This window comes from Podarcis liolepis (assembly GCF_965112155.1).
Source record: "Podarcis liolepis genome assembly, chromosome: 10".
Classification (NCBI taxonomy): Eukaryota; Metazoa; Chordata; class Lepidosauria; order Squamata; family Lacertidae; genus Podarcis; species Podarcis liolepis.
This window is the reverse complement of record NC_139562.1, coordinates 14,101,456-14,118,469: the sequence shown is the minus strand read 5'-3', so window position 1 is coordinate 14,118,469 and position 17,014 is coordinate 14,101,456. Positions and strand designations below refer to the sequence as shown.

The window sequence follows — 17,014 nt, the reverse complement described above, 5'->3', positions numbered from 1 at the left end:
ACAAGGTGCAATCATTCTTGTCAGCAACCCAATGGATGTAGGCATGCCCAGGTATAGCCGGTCCTAACAGGCTCAGGTTTTAATCTCTGCAAGTCATCGAAAGTGAGAATCATTAGTTAGTGTTTGTCGTGGCAATACCAACTTCGGTACGGTCACAGCAGGGTGCAGTGCCAACAGTACCATGAAATAGTTTGAAGCGACGCAGAAGTCAACTTTGGGTTACCTGTGATGGAATGTCCTGCCAACAAGATAATGGGATAAGAAAAACTGTGTGAAGGTGTTTGGGAGAGAAATTGCCAATTTTTTTGCTGCAAAGTACTCCCATTTTTGCCGTTGCTCTTTGAAGCACCCATGTAGAATGCCTTCCCTCTGGACGTTTTGGGGAGAACATCATACCAAGAGAAGTTTGCTTTTAATATATTGCTGCATGCTGGGTTCTAGACCTTAATTCCCTGGCACCAAATGCTAAAGGTAAAGGTAAAGGGACCCCTGACCATTAGGTCCAGTTGTTACTGACTCTGGGGTTGCGGCACTCATCTCGCTTTATTGGCCGAGGGAGCCGGTGTACAGCTTCCGGGTCATGTGGCCAGCATGACTAAGCCGCTTCTGGCAAACCAGAGCAGCACACAGAAATGCCGTTTACCTTCCCGCTGGAGCAGTACCTATTTATCTACTTGCACTTTGACGTGCTTTCAAACTGCTAGGTGGGCAGGAGCTGGGACCGAGCAATGGGAGTTCACCCCGTTGCGGGGATTTGAACCGCCGACCTTCTGATCGGCAAGTCCTAGGCTCTGTGGTTTAACTCACAGCGCCACCCACCAGGTATCTATATCAGGGACGGAGAGGCTGTGTTGTTGGACTCCAGTTCCCATCATCCTTGACTGTTAACCATGCTGATAGGGGCTGATGGGAGCCAGAGTCCAACATTTGGGATAGCTCAGCTGGTAGAGCATGGGACTCTTAATCTCAGGGTTCTGGGTTTGAACCCCACAGTGGGCAAAAGATTCCTGCATTGCAGAGGGTTGGGTTCCAATTCTATGATTCTAGTATTCTATTTAGAGAACCACAGCCCTGATCTGTGTCCATAAGCTCAATGGCTGTGCTTCACGTGTTTCTCCTTATGAATGCAGGGTTGCCTGAAACGCAAGGGGCACAAATGGATTTTCAGCAGGATAGACGCTAGGTTTTTGGAGAGGTGGGGGAGATTTTAGGATTGTGGGAATGTACTGTACTTGATTTTGTGTGTGTGTGCTTGGACCTTAAAGTACACCATTGGAGACGTGAGTCTCAAAACCATGGCAGCGTCTGCATACATGAGGCACAGATGCTTTGGCTGGCAACTACAACTCATGGGAGTTGTAGTCCAGAACGTTTGGAGAGCATCAAGATGGGGAAGGTCGTTTTGTTTTAGCTGTTGTTTGTCCATCAGTGAAAAGCAAACGCTTCTGAAGTCCTGCTGGGCACTTAAGAGGAGGAGGTGCATGAAAATCTGTCTGTAGGCTAGAATTGTTGACATAGCGCTAAACCATGGTTTAGTGTTTTGTCTGAAAGCATCCAGTGTATATCAAAGGACTCTGAGCCCTTGGAAAACTGCTATATGAATGCTAAGCGTCGTTGCTCTCATCCAGAAATTCAGAGGTGCTGACAAAATAAATTTGGAACCCTCCTGACAATATTAAACAATCACACAATTATGAAAAATGACAAGCTAAAACCATGCCTGTCAGTTTCTCTCTCTTATTATGACTGCTTACTCAGAAATGATAGCAGTTGTCTTATTTACATGACTACCCCAGCTGAGTCTCTGCCCTTGCAAATCCAAGAATCCTGTCTCAGTTATACAAGGACCAGGAAGTACCAGTTTCCTTGGAATTAATTGCTTTGTCTCGCAAAAGTATCCATTAAGAAACCAGGCGATGGAGTAAAACGCAGGGCGCTCATCCTCTTAAATAAGCCATTATTTTTATTAGAGGTTAAATTGACTTTCCTCCATTAGAAGGACTTTGGCAAATATTGCCATATGCGGCTGAAAATGAAAACGCACTGGCTTTGCTTATCTGAAAGATAAGCGCGTCTCCTTCTCCTTTCCCACATCAATCCAGCGAAAACAGTGTTTGGGGATAATCAAAGGTTTTCACTAGCTTGTCTTATCTGATTTAAAAAAATCTTAGCACATCCGTGTCTTTCTGCATTTGATGCCCTGCGTTCTAGAATCTCAGAGTTGCCTTCCTTTGATGTGTACTGTTCGTACACAGAATTTAAATGCATGATCAAATAGTGCTTTGGGCATAAGATGGTTGCCTGGTCTGCCAGGGCTAAGTCTTTTTCGGCTGTGGTGTGTGATTTTTGAAGGGGGAAACCTGATGATTCAGGGTGACCTTTTTCTGCCAGGGCCACATTGCCTTGGAATGATCTGTCAAGGGCCGCCTGGCAGGTGGGTCTGGAGCTGAAACTGGGTAGGGGCAGAGCTAGAGGCGGGTGTGATCCCACACTTTACTCTCTTCCTCGTTGTCACCCACATGGGGTCAAAGCTCAAATGAAATGGGATCACAGGCCTCAGATTGCCCACCCCTTATTTAGTACACTTCTCCATTGGTGCCCAGGGTACATTTCACCATGTGAGTCAGGCGCATAGGAATAATTTTTCCAGTGAACCCCATAGATGTGGCTTGTAGAAAACTCACCCAGACTTGAGCACTGAGTCACGCTTAGCGAGGCAGTGGAGGGATGGGGAAATTGCTGAAGGAGTTTCCACTGGTTGCTCCTGTTCTTGTTTGCTGAACTCAGTCTGATCCACCAAGGCCCTGAGCCTTACAGAAGAAATAGTCCCTTAACTACAAAAGGGAGAAGGGCCAAACATGGTTGCTTAGGAAATTACAACTGCAACCAAGCCCCACTGAACCAGTGTTAGAAACTCAGGCATATAAGCTAGGCACCAAATGGCTCCTTAAACCAGGGTTAGTTGCCATTTTGGGGCCAGACAGCCATATTTTTCAGTACAACGTTTTGGTTCCTGAAATTCATTCTGATTGTTCAGATAAAATATTACAGTTAGAATTCTACGGGATGATTTGCTTGCATGTGAAAGCAGTCAAGATCCAAGGATCGCCAGGCATGCCCCTCCAGATGGTGGAGACGTCACAGGCAGCATCCTGGCACCCGGTCATCTTCACTTGGTCGCAAGTAGCCAAAAGCCAGGTGCAAAATGTGCCTGGCAAATTTCAAACACTGCTTTCACCTGCAGCTAAGCCCCACTGAACACAACTCCCAAGGGACCATGCATAGGATTTATTGCCTTCTTAAAACACATTGGCGCACCACGATTCTAGGTTTGTTTACTGGAGAGACTGAAGTTAGCCCTATCCTATTTCAAAACACACTTGCTCGCTCTGTGAGCAGAGATGCTTTTGTAACAGGGGCCCTTTTAGTGCTAGGGCAGAGCAGGGAGTAGCTACCCAGTCAAACTTCCTGTTAGGTTATTGCAGACATAAATGCAGCCAGTCCATTTTGTTTATGGCCTCCTCTCCCACAGCAATAAAAATTTAACTCTTTTTGGAAGGATCATTCTAGCAGAATAAACACAGCAGTCTGGTCCGCGAAGACGGGCTCTCGGCATCTCTGCAGAGCCATTCTTGTTTGACTTCAAGCTCCATGGATTAGCGTGCTTGGCTGGTTGCATGAGCTACCCAGCCTGGAATGATCATAAATCCGTCCCTCACCTGCCTCTGACAGGTGTATTGCAAACAATACTCCCGGGTACAAGACATTTTGCTGCCCTGGAATTTTAATGGCGGTAGGACTGTGCCTGCAACGTCGACTCTTTTATTATCTTTAAATATAAACCCAAATCTTTAGGGAGGGAAGGTGGAGATCTGCCCTGATAGCTGCTCCGAACATTGCATTTGTTGTTATTGATGATCGTATCTTTCCTTCTAATAGCAAACTCAGCCGATTAAGTGATGGCATAATTGTTGCCCAAACAGGGCAACCGATGAATAAGGGGTCATGTCAACATGCTCAGAGGCAGAAGTACACTGCAGAAGTAGTTCCTCCCTACCAGTTATGGTGGAGTCATAAGAACGTAAGAAAAATCCACTGGATCAGGCCAGTTGCTCGTCCAGTCTAGCATCCTGTTCACACAGCGGCCATCCAGATGGCTGTTGGAAGCTCACAAGCAAGATCTGATCTCAAGAGCACTCTCACCTCTTGTGACTTCCAGCATCTGGTACTGAGAAGCATTTCTGTCTCCAGCCATGGATGCAGAGCATAGCTGTCATGGCTAGTAGCCATCGACAGCCATCTCCTCTCTGCATTAATCCTGTTTCCTCTCTTCTCCCTTCCTCTCCCCAACCTCAGAATAAGACAGTGTCCTTATGTTCCTATGGGCTGTTGTTCCCATGTAACATTCAACTCCCAGTAGTGGTGTATGGAAGTGAGAGCTGGACCATAAAGAAGGCTGATCACCAAAGAATGGATGCTTTTGAATTCTGGTGCTGGAGGAGACTCTTGAGAGCCCCATGGACTGCAAGAAGATCAAACCTCTCCATTCTGAAGGAAATCAGCCCTGAGTGCTCACTGGAAGGACAGATCATGAAGCTGAGGCTCCAATACGTTGGCTACCTCATGAGAAGAGAAGACTCCCTGGAATAGACCTTGATGTTGGGAAAGATGGAGAGCACAAGGAGAAGGGGACAACAGAGGATGAGATGGCTGGACAGTGTTCTCGAAGCTACCAGCATGAGTTTGACCAAACTGCGGGAGGCAGTGGAAGACAGGAGTGTCTGGCGTGCTCTGGTCCATGGGGTCACAGAGAGTCGGACACGACTAAACGACTAAACAACAACAAACATTCAACAAGTGTGCTGTCTGTGTGCTGAGCTTCACAAGTCAACAAGTGTGCATCCTTTCACACAAACACTTGTGCATGTTCAGAGGCAGCTTGTACCTGAGTTCACTCTTAGTGTCAACAAAAGACTCCTGGTCCTTATTGCCTTTTTGTTTCTTGTTCTGAATTGTTAAGAGAGGAGGAGCGTGTCTTGTTTGTCGCTCAGTGGTACAAAGAGAGAATTATCTGCATATAGGAAGTGAGATTTATAGGCCAACAGGATGCAGCGAGCAGCTTTAATATAGTTGCAGTTTTTGCCCCTGTTGTCACACTGGCAAACAATGCAGTTGTTAAGCAAATGGATTAATGCCGGGTCTGACAAGCAGGTCAACAAAAGAGACACTTAGAGGCTCTGTTCTCCGGTTCAGAAGAGTGGAAATGTCTCGTTTGGCCACTTTGTTCCCTCTGCCGCTGCCGCCACTGACTTGTCCCCAGCAATTCCAAAGCAAGTGATACGGATGTCAAAGGAGGACAACCAATACACGAGTTTTCAGAAAACAGGCCCCATGACCTAAGTGTTAAGAGGTATATTTCAGCTGGAGACATTCGGCAGGAGACACCGCCTTCGCCACACGGTGCTGGAATTCCAAGTAAAAACAGAAACTGCTTTGCATCTGTCCCTCTGTGCATCCAAGGCAACATCCCTGACCTAAGCTCCTGGATCCTCCAAAAACCAGCAAGGACTCAGGGCAGGCTGGACGCTCTGGATACTGCATCTTAGCAGGCAGTGGCCTGGGATTTGTGATCATCTGATTTCCAGGGCCACAGGAATTCTGAGCCACTGGTTTGTGGCTTTTTAACCTCTGCCATAAAGCTGCTGTGCAAGGTCCCCTGAGGAGTCCAGTGTTAGAAACTCAGATATTATAAGCTAGAGCCAAATGGCTCCTTAAACCAAGGTTGCAGTCGCCAAAACAGAACGTCTATCTGCCATTTTGGCTTGGTGCTGACACCGCATCCTTTTCAGTATTGGATTTACTGTATTTGCCCAGGCATTTTAAGAGTATGGTATTTTTTAACTGGTTAAATTGCTTTATCCATAACTGTTGGCTTGCTTTTCATAACTCATTTGCATTTTTAAATTCCCTTGTACACTGCCTTCGATTCCATTTTTGGATGAAGGGCATTTTCCCCTCCAAAATTAAATTATAGATAAAATAAACAAATTCTTGCACTAATTGCACACCTCCTTCCAACTTGCAGATAACAAGCAAAGTACGTATTGTTGCATGCCACCCCAATCTCCGAGCGGTGCGAGATTCCAGGGGTTCCAGGCTCTTGCGTAGGGTTTGGGTTCCTCGGAATGAGGGGGCAGTGGAGATTGTTGTGTGTCTTTAGGATATATGGTTTATTTAGTAAAGGTAAAGGGACCCCTAACCATTATGTCCAGTCGTGGCCGACTCTGGGGTTGGGGCGTTCATCTCGCTTTATTGGCTGAGCGAGCCAGCGTACAGCTTCCGGGTCATGTGACTAAGCCGCTTCAGGTGAACCAGAGCAGTGCACAGAAACACTGTTTACCTTCCCGCCGGAGCGGTACCTATTTATCTACTTGCACTTCGTGCTTTTGAACTGCTGGGTTGGCAGGAGCAGGGACCGAGCAACGGGAGCTCATCCCATTGTGGGGATTCGAACCACTGACCTTCTGTTGTTTAACCCACAGCGCCACACATTTATAAAACCTGAGCCTACACTGGAGGGGCTGACAGCATTAACATCCAAGAAGGTTGGGCTTCTCCCATAGCCACAGCTTTGAATTCTAGCAGAAATCAAGCATGGCTCTCCCTCTCTGCCCTCTGCCGGCCTCTAGCCTAGCTCACCCACCCATCTCTCTGGCTTTTGTCTTCCTTAGTGCCAGCCAGGTGAGAGAGTGGGACTAGCCATTTGCCCTCCAGCACAGAGCAGCTTCTTTTGTCAGACCAGTGGCCATGCTTAGACCTTGTCCAATTCGACAATGGAATCCTCCATTCGATTTTAACCCTTGCTGGGTCCAATGGATTTAAAGGGACTCAGGCACCTTACAGCCTAAACGCCGCCCATCCGCCCCTAAAAAAAACCAGCCTCTCACAACAATATTAATTTCCTCTAAGGCAACACTTTCTTGGCTGGCCTCGTCTGCTTAACTTAATTGCTGTGCTGAATAACCGCTGAGACTGCTTCTAAAGATTTAGGGCTTGCATAATTCTGTAATCCATTCTTGACGTTGTTAATTAAATGGGCTGAGGTAGGGAGAGATGGAAGAAATTGTGAGGTGGTTTTTCATAGAAACGTAGAATTGCAGGGACCCCAGGAGTCATCTGGCCCAACTCCCTGCAATCTCAACACACGGTCCCCCATCTGATTTGAAACCATACTGGCCCCTGCTTAGCTTTGCAAAGGCGCTCGCAGTTTTATTGCTGCTCCACTAGGTTTCCAGCATCTAATAGCCATCCATAGTTCTCTCTCCTCTGTGAATTTGTCTAATCCTCTTTTAAAGCCAACTAGGATTTTGGCCAAGCTTTGTCTCCTGTGGGAGGGAGTTCCGTAGTTTAACTGCTCTGCATGAGGAAGGGTTTTCTTTCATCTTCCTGAATCTTCCAACATTCAGCTTCTTTGAATGTCCTCAAATTCTGATATTTTGAGAAAGGGAGGCAAGCTTTTTTCCTCTATCTACTTTCCCCATGCCATAAACGTCTATCCTCCTCACCTTTTCTCTCAACTTCAAAGCACCTTTGCTGTGTTTATTCAAGGGGGCATACCCAGTTTCCTCCCTCCTCATTTCATCCTCACGCCAACCCTTTGGTTCGATCCAAAGTGACATTTACACCCAAGCGTCAAGCCCTGGGGTGAGGTGAGGGGAAAATAGATCTCTTGAATCAGCATCTCACAGCAAACACCATCTGTTTACTGCACAGTTTGGGATCCCCCCCCCCCGGAATATTTCTTTTTGCAACCATTCTATGTCAAATGGAATTGAGGGGAGGATATTCATCTGGGTCTAGCTTTGCAGTAACCTGGATGTAGTCCTGGGCTTCTTCAGATCCTTTTTCAGAAAGGTCACGAGGAGTTGCAAGCCTTTTCAGCTGGTGTTAAAAATAGAGTTGAGTGACTCAGCCGTTCAGCAGCATCACTTTCTCTGCTTGATGAAATAGCAGCGGATTATTTATTTCTTTAAGAAAAGAAAAAAACACAAACTCCCCAGTGGGTACTGTTATTGCTTTGCAAGTAATCTTCTTCATCGCTTCCTGGCTGAAGTAACACTATTAATTCTATTTTTAAATATATATATATATATATATATTTAAATGGCTCCTCTAGAGCTTGCTGTTTGTAGTAATTTTTAAAAGGATGTTGTATTGCAAATGGCAGCACGAATGCTGCTTTGAAAATCTCCAGCTTTGAAGGCAACATTGCAAAAGCAAAAGCTCTACTTCCTTTTATTTTGCATTTTAATTAAATGTGCCATCCATGCAATTAGCATTTGTTTGCACAGGTGATGGACCTCTGGATTGCCCATGGGCTGCTTGACTTGTGGAGGGAGGAAATAGTTGGGCTGTGGCCATTGACCCAGGGGCTCCCATTTTGCTACTGCAGACATATGAATCATAGACCCCCAGGGTCCTCTATTCCATGGGTAGGCAAACTAGGGCCCGGGGGGGGGGGGGGCGGATCTGGCCCAATCGCCTTCTAAATCCGGCCTGCTATATTGTGGCACAAAAGCTGCACATTTGTTTTCTGACAATAAAATGTGTATCTGTGTCAAAACATGGATGTGTGGATGTGAAAACGGCCAGTGTTGTGATTTAATTTTCATCTACAATGAAGCAAGTGGGAATCCTGGTTTCACCGTGAATAATGTGCACTTGCTTCCCTCCGACTTTTGCCCTCCTTCCAGGAGCATAAAAAGATGCCTTATATCATGGGTAGGCAAACTAAGGCCCGGGGGGCCGGATCTGGCCCAATCGTCTTCTAAATCCAGCCAGCGGATGGTCCGGGAATCAGTGTGTTTTTACATGAGTAGAATATGCCCTTTTATTTAAAATCCATCTCTGCATTATTTGTGGGGCCTGCCTGGTGTTTTTACATGAGTAGAATGTGTGCTTTTATTTAAAATGCATCTCTGGGTTATTTGTGGGGCATAGGAATTCGTTCAACCCCCCCCAATATAGTCCAGCCCCCCACAAGGTCTGAGGGACAGTGGACCGGCCCCCTGCTGAAAAGTTTGCTGACCCCTGCCACCCCCTGCACTGCAGAAATCTCAACATGCAGTCCCCCATCCAATATGAAACCATACCAGACCCTGCTTAGCTTTGCAAATGTGCTAGCAGTTTTATTGCTCCACCGCCAGGAGGTGGTGCCTTTTACCCAATCATATTGTTTGTCTACCTATAGGAGGGGTCTCCAACATGGCACCCATAGGCTCACATGCACTCTCGGGGACTTCCCTTGGTTCTGATAGGATGTTCTTTTCTGCCACTCCCTCTGCTGCAATTAGGCTTCATGGCATCCTGTTGTAGCCAATAGAATACGTATATTGTAGTGTGTGCTTGGTTGCAGTCCATGTGTGTGGTGCCCACGACAATTTCTCTGGTTTGCCGGGGGGCTCATTGGCCCAGGAAGTTTGGCAAGCTCTGGTCTACATCAGTTTTGTCTATTCAAGCTAGCAGCGGCGATCTAGGTTCATAGGCAGAGGAACTGCCCATGGTCTGAGTTCTCCGTTGCAAAGAAGAAGAAAAAGAATAAGAAATTTATTTATACCCCGTCCATCTGGCTGGGTTTCCCCAGCCACTCTGTGCAGCTTCCAACAGAATATTAAAACACGATAAAACATCAAACGTTAAAAACTTCCCTAAACAGGGCTGCCTTCAAGATGTCTTCTAAAAGTCAGACAGTTGTTTATTTCCTTGATATCTGCTGGGAGGGTGTTCCACAGGGCGGGTGCCACTACCAAGAAGGCCCTCTGCCTGGTTCCCTGTAACCTTGCTTCTAGCAGTGAGGGAACTGCCAGAAGGCCTTCGGAGCTGGACCTCAGTGAACGATGGGGGTGGAGACGCTCCTTCAGGTATACTGGGCTGAGGCTGTTTAGGGCTTAAAAGCACCAACACTTTGAACTGTGCTCAGAAACGTACTGGGAGCCAATGTAGGTCCCGCAACTGAGCCCTTTGCAAACATCCTTTGTCTTAGTTAATAAGAACGTTGTGGTTGATGGAGCAGGATGGTCAGACTGGACTGTTCCTACTGTTCTGAAGGCAATCACTTGCACCATTGCAGATGAGCTTTGGAAGACCAGTGTCCATCTGACACCTGCACAATGGGACACATTCTGCCATAGTGTCTGGCAAAGCGGGTTCTCCTTTATAGAGAGCACGTGTTGCGGTGGGAGCAACCATGACATCCCCTGTTGCTGGGCGGGTTAGTTTGGATGGCCACGGATTTGATTGGGCACCTCCAATGTTGCTGGAGAAAATTGATTGTTGCAATTTTATTTGATTGATGGGGGTGCTCTACAGGTCCCTGTTTGCAGTGTTGAGCTTCTTCTTTTCGCTGCGCACATCGGATCACCCACCCACCCTCCCTTTATTTAGGGTTTGTTCGTGCTGACCTTGCTATGCCTGTCATGGGGTCGTTTGCTTTAGAGCAGGGGCCTGGTAGGAATTTTACCATTTGGCTGATTGGCTGGTGCCATTTGGGTTTTGCCTACTGCCTAGCAAATCGTCAGAACTTGTAAGTTGCGGTTAGACATTGGTGAATTTTTTGGTTGGTGGAGGGGATGAGGTTGGCTGTGCCTGCCCCTTCAATGCTGCTGCTGCAAAGGGTATTCCGTTAAAGGAATCCAGGGGCTCGCCATGCTTTTGTCTGAATCCCTGGCAAAGGGCTAGGGCCATGCAAGAGCCCCAGGGAGCATTTGGGGAGAGGTGTGAGCCTGGCACCCAGGTTTTCCTCTCCCCAAAATTGCTTACCCTTACTGACTTCCGCGCAGGTGTGGTTGTCAGTTCTGTTCCTACCTCCAAGTGGGAACAGACTGTCTCTAACCAATGCCTAAGCAACCACTCACTTACTGTAATTGTGGCCAAAATTATGCCAAAAACCAAAACAAAAATGATGTGTGAGCGTGTTTTTATTCAGGGGTGTCTTGGGGGTCCTCGACACGCAAAGGTCTTTCCCCAGAAACTTAGGCTGAAACAAGCCCTGGCAGCTTTAGTGAGCTGCTAAGCCCCTATACAGCACACCAACCATATTTAAGACTCCCAGGTGAAGCTTTTTCTTTCTTGCTTTCTGCACAAACAGGGAGTGGGGTGGGTGGGTTTGCCAGGCACACCCTGATGCTTCCTTCCCTTTCCTTTGGGGCTTAAAGAGGGGTAAGAGCTGTATTATCTGTTGTATTGCAGAGGACTCTGCTTGCAGGCATTTTGCCAAGCTGCCTAATCTCCTGCTGCATTTGAAAGGTTGGTTGTCACCCAGGAATGGCATAGAATATCAAAGGAAGATTGATGGACAGCTGGATCCTTCAGGAGACTCCAGTTGCTGAGTTGCTCACCTCTGAATCATCCTGACCTCGAGTTGACCTGAAAGGCAATATGCAAATCGTGACAATCCTGTTAGTGCTAGTAAATGCACACAGGATTTTAGAAACACATGCAGAGACTAGGCCGGTTCTGTTAACAGAGTTACATTCACTCCATCCTTAGGAAAAGAGAATTGCTAAGTCACTGGTATTCTTGCAGGTAAACGTAAAGGTAAAGGGACCCCTGACCATTAGGTCCAGTCGTGGCAGACTCTGGGGTTGCGGCACTCATCTCGCTTTATTGGCCGAGGGAGCTGGTGTACAGCTTCCGGGTCATGTGGCCAGCATGAGTAAGCCGCTTCTGGCTAACCAGAGCAGCACACGGAAACACCGTTTACCTTCCCACCAGAGCGGTACCTATTTATCTACTTGCACTTTGACGTGCTTTCAAACTGCTAGGCTGGCAGGAGCAGGGACCGAGCAATGGGAGCTCACCTTGTCGCGGGGATTCGAACTGCCGACCTTCTGATCGGCAAGCCCTAGGCTCTGTGGTTTAGACCACAGTGCCACCCGCGTCCATTTTGTTTTCTCTTGGTTTCTCATTTTCCCAGTCTTAACCTTCTGTTCGCCAGATTTACACATCTGTTTGTGATTCATTCCTTTAATTTCTTTGATTCAAATAATTACATTATTTCATTATTTGACTTCCCACCCCCCATTTACTCAAAACATTTTCTACGACATTGTATTTTTATCTATTGCACAAAGTTTTTTCTATTGCAATTATATTATTGTCCTCCTTCTCCCGCTTTGATCTCAAATCCTGCCCGTGATTTCATTTGACTGTAATATTTTTTAAAAAATAGTCCACAGACGGCCTCAATTCTTCATTGTTTGGATCTCTTAATTTCGCTGTCAGCTTTGCCATTTCTGTCCAGTTCAATCTCCTCCCCATTAATATATGTGTTCTTTTGCACACTTTACCCTAGTTTATGTGTACGCTACTTCCCTGAAGAGCTGCATTGCAAAATTGCACAAGTGGGAATTCAGAGGCAAGCGCTGTGTTTTAAATCTGCAGATTGCTTTGGAAAGTGTGGAATAGGTCAGTTCTCCTTTAAATGGGAGTTGAGTCAAATGTCTTTCCTGTCCCCAGTTGCAAGTTGCTGTTCTAGGCTGCTGTCAAGAGTGCAGGGCTGCACTGTGGAACGCAACTAGCATTTGGTTTTGATTTTTCATCCTAGAGAAAGGGCCGGGGCGGGGTCATTAAAAAAGGTCAATAAATAAATGTATGGATGATTGATTGAACAGATAGAATTGCAGGCTGCTGCCAAGTCCAGGTTTTAATTTTGAAACAATTGTGCTGTTGTTCCTCGGGGTCTCAGGGTCCCTAGCGCTGGGCATAAAGTAGGATTTAGCCAATCCTCTTGTGAGCCAGAAAGAGTCGAAGGCACAGAACAAGATGTCTTGCACGCTGGCAAGCTGCGAAAACTGTAGCCCTCAGGTAGTCTTGCCCAAAGCGGTAATTGACTTCGTTTCCCCATTTTTGAGTCCCTAGAACATATGCTTAAATTCTTCAAAACCGTGTTGCCTTTTTGTTTCTTGCAGGGTTGTCAAAATGACTGCGCCACTGGATGTATGGAGGCAGCCACAAAGCATGCGATCGAATCTTTCAAGGTATGTCGTTTGCTAAAGCAGGAGAGCCTGTGGCAGTTCTCTGCTCTGCGCAAAGCATTGTCCTTAAGATGCACGCAGATGGAGTCAGCCTGTAGTGCCGTGGACATGTGTAAACATTGCAGTCTTGGTGGGGGTGACGTGAAGGCTGCATCTTCTGGAGCAATTAAACTTCAGGGCTTTTTAGGGGTGAAGAAAACAGTTTCAGTTCCTTCCTCAGAATCCTGACAGATGGTTGTGAGCGAAAACTTGGAAGCGGGTATACAGTGGTACCTTGGTTCTCAAACGCCTTGGTTCTCAAATGCCTTGGTACTCAAACAACTTGGAACCCAAACACTGCAAACCCAGAAGTAAGTGTTCTGGTTTGCGAACTTTTTTTGGAAGTCTAAACATTCTCTGTTTTGAGTGTTACGCTTCCAATTTGAGTGCCACACTTCCGTTTTGAGTTCCACACTTCCGTTTTGAGTGTTACACTGAGGTCTGTATGTTTTTGCTATTTATTTTGCGTTTTTGTGGCTCTCTGTTTTTGTGTGACTGGGTGGAACCCTGTTCAGCTACTGATTGATTGATTGATTGATTGATTGTGTGACTGCAGTACATTGTTTATTGCTTTCATTTTATGGATCAGTGGCCTCATTAGATAGTCAAAGTCATGTTAAATTGCTGTTTTAGGGGTTGTTTTTAAAAGTCTGGAATGGATTAATCCATTTTGCATTACTTTCTATGGGAAAGCGTGCCTTGGTTTTGGAACGCTTTGGTTTTAGAGCGGACTTATGGAACGGATTAAGTTTGAGAACCAAGGTACCACTATAATGGAGTATTCTGGAAGGGGACGTGGAACCTTAAACAGGAGTCCTGAACAGCCCTCACTATACTTTATTATCCCTTTGGAGTTGAGCTGTGTCTTTGTATCCTTCCAGGCTGTGATGTGTATGGTTTCAATTTTTGAATTCCTTTTGGCAAATTTTGTTTTGCTTTCAGCCTTTTAAGGATCGCCTCATCTTAAGCCGGCAGCCAGCTCACATTCCAGGTGTAAATTTCAATCGACAGATGGGTCAGCTCAGTCATAATTCATAGAATCATAGAGTTGGAAGAGACCACAAGGGCCATCGAGTCCAACCCCCTGCCAAGCAGGAAACACCATCAGAGCACTCCTGACATATGGTTGTCAAGCCTCTGCTTAAAGACCTCCAAAGAAGGAGACTCCACCACACTCCTTGGCAGCAAATTCCACTGTCAAACAGCTCTTACTGTCAGGAAGTTCTTCCTAATGTTTAATAGGATTATTAAAGTTTAATAATTAATAACAGCCTGAAAAGTAATATTAAAAAGGAAGGTTTTGCTGACCTTATGCCCTAAGGACTGACCCTCAGGACTATTATGTGGTGTTTGGGCACAATTTTGGTTCCTCTGCTCTATGTCACTCATCTCCCGGTTGGGTCCCTTGAAACTTATTGGTCTTCCAGCATGAAAAGCAGCCTTTTCCAGGCATCAGAGGTTAAACCCCTGTTCTCTCTGTTTTCCAAGAGAGAATGTGATAGCCAGGATTTATGGCCTGGCTATCGTTAAGCACCACATAATTATCTCTGACAACAGACCATCGACAAGAGGCGTCAAGTCCGCCATTTTCCTCAAACCTGAATTTAATTTTAAGTACAAAATAGAGAAGGAGCTCTACTCTGCTTTACTTGCAAATGAGTTATTGAGATATCGCAAACAGGTTGTTAGCACCATGGCTTTCTCAGTTTTGCTTTTTTGCTTATTTCCTCCACCCTGCCCTGGTGAAAGGGTAAATCTGAATTAAATTGGGAGGAAATGCAGACGGATATTCTCACGATAATGACATAGTGTGGATGCTACAAAAATCTCACATGCACGAGGAGACCCCATCCCATAATAAGCTTTAGTCTGGAAGCACCCAGCACCCCAAATTCAAAAATTAGCTGGATTAAAACAAAAAACACAGCCTTCATCAAATGTCTGAAAGTGGACAGTCTCTGACTACAGTCTGAATATGGCTCATGTTAGCAACTTCTTTGTAATATTTGCAGTGAACCTTGTCTAAACCTTGCAGATTTTATCTACGCTCTTGCTTACTGTGGCTTTTAAAAAAAGCTTTGGTGACTCCGTTTCAGATTTTAAATTGTTTCTCTGAAGGCATCAGTTATAATTTTGTCATAGAGAGGCTTGGGGAGCCAGTGTGTCTGTCGAATGGTCTAAACGTGTAAGAAAGGAATAAATCCTGCCGTAATTGGGACTATCTTTATGGCAGGAATACTACTGTGAAGAAGGCTGTGTGCTTTTCAGGGTGGGAAAGGAAAATTACCCTGGCACAAGTTAATATGTTCTTACGAAAGCTCGCTCTAAAAACCATGAATGAGCTGGTTTTCGCAGACACACAAGAGATATGAACAGGCAGTTTGTTTTTTTCCACAGTAATCTCCCTTCCTGTTGTCTTGATGGGCACTGTGTTTCTGTTGAAACCGCTTACGTTTTCTTGGAATCGGACTTGATATGGATCCAAGGTCGCTGCGGTGCACATGATTGTTGCGTGTCTGTGTGTGGTCTGTTTCCTATTAGATTCGTCCAGGAACAAACATGAAATGGAAAAATAGAGCCAGAATAAAGTATCACAAAGGACTCTTAATCAGTATTGTTGGGGGTAGAGAGACAAGGGCTGCATAGCCTCCTGGGGACCAGAGGTGGGCGGGGTCCAAGGCAAAAGTGGGTGGAGCAACAGATGCAAATGTTACCTTTCTCCAGCAGGCTAGTGTCTACGCACAATCACACACCCATTTCTGTCCCCCATCCAAATACAAAAGAGGTGTTATCAGAAATCCCGGACACATCCCAGGCAAAAGCAGTTGAGTGCCACGCAGTGCCAGTGAAGGTCCAAGGGCCAGACAGAGAGACCTGGAGGGCCACATCCGGCCTCTGGACCCCAAGTTCCCCATCCCTGTGGTATTGTGCCTATGCTACAATCATAGAATTATAACGTTGGAAGGGACCATGAGGGTCATCTCATCCAACCCCCTGCAATGCGGTTATCTTCGCCCAGCGTGGGGCTCAAACCACAACCCTGAGGTTAAGAGTCTCATGCTCTTTACTTGTTTTATTCATTTATTGTAGCTTGGCTCCAAAGATCCAAACCATAATAATTGAGGGTTAGTGATTTCCCTCTGCATCTCCTACCCCCCCCCCCCCAAAAAAACCCCTATATGTGGAGGGTTACTCTGGAACCATTTAAAGGAGTGTTGTGTATGGAGGAAGACTGCATTTCTTTGCATTAAAGTCTGTGTTTAGGTGGAGTATAGATAGTTTCATTTATGCCTGCTGAGTCCGTGAGGTTCAGCATTGACATTCTGAAATGCTGTACAGCAGGGATGTCCAAAAGGTCGATCGTGATCTACTGTTAGATCCCCAGGAGATTTTGGTGGATCGCGGTCTATGGCTGGGTCCCTTTCCATTGTTAAATTAGAATCCTGTCCCGCCCCCTTGGCCCACCCTCCATGATCTGCAGAATGGAAGACGGAGTATACTGATCTGTTAGTGAGTGGCTGTTCCCCTTCCTCCCTAAAAAAAAGCTGAACAGCTTTGCCTTTAACTCACAAAAAACAGGGCTTTCCTCCTTCCTAAAACAAGCTCAACAACAACAACAACAACATCATCATCATCATCATTATTATTATTTATTATTTGTACCCCACCCATCTGGCTGGGTTTCCCCAGCCACTCTGGGCAGCTTCCACAGAAACAAAAAATACACTAAAATCACACATTAAAAACTTCCCTGAACAGGGCTGCCTTAAGATGTCTTCTGAATGTCAGGTAATTGTTGATCGCTTTGACATCTGATGGGAGGGCGTTCCACAGGGTGGGCGCCACTACCGAGAAGGCCCTCTGCCTGGTTCCCTGTAGCTTTGCTTCTCGCAATGAGGGAACCGCCAGAAGGCCTTCGGCGCTGGACCTCAGTGTACGGG

At 46.1% G+C, this 17,014-nt stretch overlaps 1 protein-coding gene and 1 long non-coding RNA gene across 3 annotated transcripts in view; one reads left to right on the top strand and one right to left on the bottom strand.

The window, feature by feature from the left end:
- BCAT1 (branched chain amino acid transaminase 1) overlaps nt 1-17,014 on the top strand; it is a 67,186-nt gene that overhangs the window by 4,952 nt on the left and 45,220 nt on the right. For both annotated transcript variants that reach the window (XM_083461483.1, XM_083461484.1), the window contains exon 2: nt 12,969-13,037. In XM_083461483.1, coding sequence (XP_083317609.1) covers nt 12,969-13,037 — 69 coding nt within the window. The remainder of the gene's footprint in view (nt 1-12,968; nt 13,038-17,014) is intronic.
- On the bottom strand, nt 10,959-15,939 carry LOC310687107. The gene is made up of 2 exons (XR_014516226.1): nt 15,526-15,939; nt 10,959-11,424 (listed from the first exon to the last, which is right to left on the bottom strand). It is a non-coding gene; the product is annotated as an uncharacterized lncRNA (long non-coding RNA).